Source organism: Prunus dulcis, chromosome 6 (genome assembly GCF_902201215.1).
Source record: "Prunus dulcis chromosome 6, ALMONDv2, whole genome shotgun sequence".
Classification (NCBI taxonomy): Eukaryota; Viridiplantae; Streptophyta; class Magnoliopsida; order Rosales; family Rosaceae; genus Prunus; species Prunus dulcis.
Window position 1 is genome coordinate 20,904,711 of NC_047655.1, and position 5,987 is coordinate 20,910,697.

The 5,987-nt window shown below is 33.6% G+C and overlaps 1 protein-coding gene across 1 annotated transcript; it reads left to right on the plus strand.

Moving 5' to 3' along the window:
* The first annotated feature begins 1,904 nt into the window (after positions 1-1,904).
* Positions 1,905-3,290, plus strand: LOC117633060 (probable pectinesterase 29). The gene is made up of 5 exons (XM_034366729.1): positions 1,905-2,062; positions 2,158-2,317; positions 2,408-2,626; positions 2,769-3,007; positions 3,128-3,290. The coding sequence occupies exons 1-5, from the start codon at positions 1,911-1,913 to the stop codon at positions 3,288-3,290; spliced, it is 933 nt and encodes a 310-aa protein (XP_034222620.1). The 5' UTR covers positions 1,905-1,910.
* Positions 3,291-5,987: the final 2,697 nt, after the last annotated feature.

Genomic DNA, 5,987 nt, shown 5'->3' on the forward strand with positions numbered 1-5,987 from the left:
TCTATTGCAGGCTTTGAATCTGAAGTTTAGTTTTTGCTGAGGAAACAAGAAGAACAGGTTGTGGATAGTTTTGAATGTTTTGTTGAAAGTTTATTACTTTCTTGTTATTTTGCTTGTAAAATTACAATGTAAATTACTTTGACTTAAATAGAAGTTTATGTTCAATCTTCGTGTTTCTTGATGTTTAATTTTTTTTAGTTTTAGTTTTTCTTTTACCTCACACTCCCAAATAAATCAAAATAATAATAATTGGGGTGTGACATAAATATATTACGCAATTAAATACTATACTTCTTCACTTAATTTTCTAACTTCTCAAGCTTTATTCTCTCAAATTTCAAGCTCCAATTTTCTCAATCTACCTAAATCCTCATTCCGTTGGTGGTGGGGCTCTCATTCTTTTATTTTCTCAATTTCCAAGCTCCAAGTTTCTCAGTCTCTCTAAATCTTTATCATTGGTGGTGATACTGTTCTCATTCTTTCGTAATAAAAAGTTATTAAAGACTTAAAAAATAAAAGAAATAATATGCCTAACTCAATGGACGGGCTTGAGCCTTGACATTTAAAACCTTGACTTGGCCCAACACATCCCGAAAATTTAAATAAATAAAAAAACATAAGGCCCAGCCCGAACTCAAAAAATTGGAGTAATGCCGGCTATGCCCAATGAAACTTTGATGAATAACTAATTGATTTTCTTTCTTTCAATTATTCTCTTCCCGTGTCCATGGTGTCATGTTCTATTAATAACAAAACGGGTTCTTCTAAAGTATAAAATAAAAATTCCAATAGCTTTTGCTATTTTAACCTTCCCGACCACATAGTAGTAGATGTTTTTTTTATACTAAACTTTAGTGCAACTCACCCGTTTGAACTGGATAATTAATTACTATATCAATTACCCATGCACGCCTGTAGATTGGGGTCAGTGACAATTTAGTTCATTTCTTTCAAAAATTAACAAAAACAACCTTAAACTTATGAATTCTTACATTGGTTCCTTCCCAGTTTAACCGTCAATTTAATTTTTTCAAATTTTTTTTTTTTTTTTTTTACAAATAGACAACAAATAAAAAATTACACACGTGGAATTGATCTCGCTTACCCATGTAAGCAAAAAATATTTCAACTTAAGTATTCAGTAAAAAAATGTTGGTTAACAATGCATGATAGTTTGGGGGAGAAAGGGGCCAGTTGTATCACAATTGTAAGTTTAAAGTTGTTTTTTCCAATTTTTGAAAGATAGAGACTAAAATTTTACATACCGCAAACCATCCAAGTAAGAATATAAATATTTATGTGACAAGAAATGGCATGATTATAAGCTACTGGTTTTTATTTTTTATTTTTTTTAATTTAAGCGATGGTTTAAATAAACTACAAGGAGGAGGGACTTTCTCACACTATTGGTGTCATGAAAGTTTGAACCTGAGACTACTAGTCTACAAGTCAATGCCCTTTTCTCCTAGACTAGACCTGTTGGCAGAAGATACTAATTTATTATCATGTAAGATGCCACATTAATGTATATCCACATAAAAATAAGAGAAATCTTAAAAGGTAATTGTTATTGGCTAATTTGAAATGCTAATAATAACTCCCTATTAAGTGGTTGCGAATTTTTCGTGTGAACATATATATTTTTTCTAGAGTCGGCGACTTAGAGTAGATTCACTGTGCTTAATTAATCTGAGTTGTCAGTCAAAAGGATTTTGTGCACAGCATTCACACTTTTTATCCTTCTATATGAGATGAAGAATTTCCATCTTCCTAAGCCAAATTAGGTTCTCATTGGTCTAAATTTGCTAAGCCAGCTTATCTTGCAGTATTGAGATATGGATTCTCTTATACCAACCATATTTTTCCTCTTCTTTTTCTTGGGTACAATTTCGGGTGCACCCTATAATGAAATGAAATATGATTTTCAAAACTATGTTTCAAACACCATCATGGTCGATAAGAGTGGTCGAGGAAATTTTACCAGAGTGCAACAAGCCATCGATTCTATACCGTCAAATAACTCTTTGTGGACTCGTATCCTTATTAACCATGGTCTCTACATGTAAGTAGCACAAACTTCTTCAAGTTTAAATTATTTTTTTCTAATCTATAAAATAAAAATCGAAACTCTAAATATACATATGACATTTTCATTAGGGAAAAAGTTGTGATTCCTCGAAACAAACCATATATCATTCTTGAAGGCGACCCTAGACATGATACCGCAATCGAATATGGAGATTTTGGCAGTGTTATTGACAGTCCTACATTCAAGTTGTTTGCAGATAATTTTGTGGCACGGAATATAATATTCAAGGTTAAAATTCATGTAGATAGTGTTTGTTTGTTTGTTTTGAAGCTACTATCATTTATTTATCGTTTAAAGTCTTAATTATGGTGGTTATAGAATTCATATGACCGTCTTATCACACCGGGTCCAAATGGAAGAAAAACTACTTGGGCACCTGCAGCTTCAATTTCTGGAGATAAAGCAAGTTTTTATCATTGTGCTTTCATTAGTTTGCAAGACACATTGAGTGATGACGTTGGTCGTCACTATTATTATGACTGCTTTGTTGAAGGGGCTATAGACTTCATTTGGGGCAATGGCCAATCAATTTATGAGGTACGTTTCTTTATTTTCGCTCGTACCCTATTTGGTGGCCGTGATGGGACATAATTGGGACTAAATTTTTTCGAGTCTTATTGAATTTCACTATTTTAAATGGGACATATAAAACACAATATATTGAAATTTTTCTTTGCAGAAATGCCAGTTAAGATCAGTAACAGACAAAATAGGTGTACCTGGTTTTATCACAGCGCAGGGTCGTAAGGGCCTAAAGGAAACTAGTGGTTATGTATTCAAAGATTGCTATATAAATGGAACAGGCCCAATATTTTTAGGAAGACCATACAGAAATTATTCAAGAGTATTGTTTGCCTCCACATATATGGAAAATATTATAACCCCAGAGGGTTGGTCCGCATGGGAAAAGAGATCACTGTAAGTTTTCTTTTTCCTTTTTAATTTTATATATCTTTGTCTGTGTGTGAAGAAAATATTAAGATTATGCCAGATATTAAACTTTAATTCTCTTGTTTTTTTCTTGACATTATCGAACAGGAATTTAATCACATTTTCAGAGGTGAATTGCAAAGGTCCTGGAGCAGATATGTCCCATCGTGTGCCGTGGGAGAAGAAGTTATCAGATCAGGAAGTGGCATATTTAACAAATCCAGCTGCTTTCATAGACCAAGAAGGATGGTTGGGAAAACAACCCAATTAAGCCCTTGATATCAATAATAATTAGTCCCTTTTTTGGGTCTTCCATCAATAACCCGTTGTTAAGGCAACAAAGAAGGATGGTGCAAAATGTATTTGTCAATGGACTAAGTATACATCTTTGTAATGTTATGAGGTCTTGATTGAAAAATTGAATCAGCTTCGATAACATATGAGGTCTTTGTGTACTGGGATGTGTTGTTTGTTTGCTTGGTGTGGGTTTGTGGTTTGTGTGAAAGAGGTTGAAGAGGATGTTTGGTTGGAGGGAAAGTGAGAGATGGTGTTATTTGTCTCTGCAACTCAACATTCTCGTACCACCATATCTAACATTGCTAACATTGCTAACTTTGCTATTGTTATCAATCAAATCATTCTCTCAAAACTCACTCTTTAACATTGCTAATGTTCTCTAAATATGGTTCTACATTGTATATGGTGGAGTTTGCTGCAAATCACTTAATTGTTATTTGTTAGGGTTGTTCTTTTGTTTTATTTGTTCGCTTTTATGTGCAGATAGATAGTTGAAAACCATGTTTTCCTTAGATATGTTACGAATTTTGTTCTCGGTTCAAGATTTTATACAATGATGGAAGCATCTATCTAGCAAAAAAAAAGTGCGGCAAGATGTGACGGGCACATGCTTTCCAACTCGTCACATGCTTATTTAGATGGATATATGGATGGAATTTTCAAAAAACTAACGACAACTGCTATATTAGCTATTTTTAATGAGTTTAAGGACTAAATTGGCATATGAAATAATTGAGGGGGTTAAGTTCAAAAAGAGGGGGTTAAGTTCAAAAAGAGTAATAGTTCATGGGGTAAAACGGCTAAAAATCCTTAAATTAATGTGTTGTTGTTTTTAAATTAATGTTTAGTTTCTTGGGTGGGCTGTTGTTGTTTTTAAATTAATCATATCCTATCCGAAAATATTTTTCTCTTCTAAAATAAATTTTAAATAAGGTCTAAAATAGTACTTTAATTAAATTATCCAATATATTTAAAGAATACACTAAAAACTAATAAAATATTGAGAGGGCTATGATTTAGCTATGCACTGCTAGAAACGGTGAAAATATTGTCCAGCACTACTCCTTAAAAAACTATAAATGATGATAGATTGCTTGGCTAATGGGAGCTTCAATCGAGAACTGGGCTTCTGTATTTATGATGTTGCTCCTAATTAGGTAGCTCCCTTATTAGCTGATGATGTGTTAGGGGTGTCTCAAACCCGTTTGATTTGTTCTGAGTCTGTTTAGTTTGCTTTCAAGTGTTAACCCCCTTTTTGTCACCCCCCAAAAAAAAAACTATAAATAATAGACTAAATTTTATGGGTGGGCCATATTTAGCCCTCCACGATTAGAGATGGCCTTAGGGCCCAAATGTGGATGATCCCACCAACTTCCCTCTTTGTTAAAAGGGAACTGTCCTCGTGCTTAAAATTCGAGGTAATCAAGTCGAACTCTCCTTGTGGAACGTGAGATTTCAAACCTAGAAATGTAGTTCATTTTTATGGTTCAATTCTTGGATATTATACTAAAAATGCATCCAAGTTTATCCGTGTTTGGAAAGAAAGCCATCCATGTGCATATTTTAAATGATTCAATGTATGTATTCATTCAAATCTCATATGTTACGGATTTCAAGTCCTTTGCATTTACCCACATTTGAGATAAAATCTTAGACATCCACGTCACCATGAGATTTTTCCTCTCCCAAAACACAGATTTGGAGTTAATCTTGGTGGGCCAAAAGGAAAGAATACAAAATGATTTCCCTTTTTTTGGACATTCCTTATCCTACATTATTATTTTATTCCTTAATTAGAATTCTTGATGAAAAAAGCCCTTAGCAATAGCAACCCATGTATGGGCCAAGTTTGATTGTTTGTTGTTGTTGTTGATGACCACGCTTTATTGTGATATTTTTTTTCTATGACTAGATTTTTCTTCAATTTGGGAGTTTTTAAGGAAATGTTGTAACGAGGCCACAATTGCTTCATTACGGATTTATCTTTTTTATTTTTGAGCAGTAGTGTTCTTTTTTCTTTTTGTTTCATCGTGATTATTTCAGGCGTGAATCTTTGTTAAATCCTGCTGTTCCTAACTTTTACGTTGGGTTTTGGATGCGTGTATAAAGCATCTATTCCAACAACAAAAAATATCAATCCATATAAAAAATAAAAAATAAAAGATAAAAAAAACCAACCGCTATAGATACCTTACCTAGCAACATCAATCTCTACCCTCAAACTAAAAAATCCAACCAAATCAATAACTCAGTCACGTACGATGCGTCTTCAATGGGTTAGTGCAGTCCTTGTTCTGGTCGTTCCACTTGTGACTGCTGCTGCCCCAGATGAAGTTCTTGAGACTTGGGATCCCGTACAGAACACCAGCGAACCATATTGGATAAATACCGCAGAGTTCGCTGTCTCTTCGTATAAGAGCATCTCCACCCATAAGGGCTAAGGCAAGGGCAAGGGCAAGCAAGGGCTGCCACTATTCACGTGAATAGTGGCAGCCTTGCCTTTTTTGGTTCCATCCCAAAAGGCTAGGGCAAGGGCAAGAAAAAAAAAAAGAATATGCAACAAAATATAAACTTGTTATGTATTTATAGGGAAAGTGAATAAAATTGTTATGTATTTATAGGGAAAACATCTATAATTTTTTAGTATTTTTTTATATATAAAATTGAATTT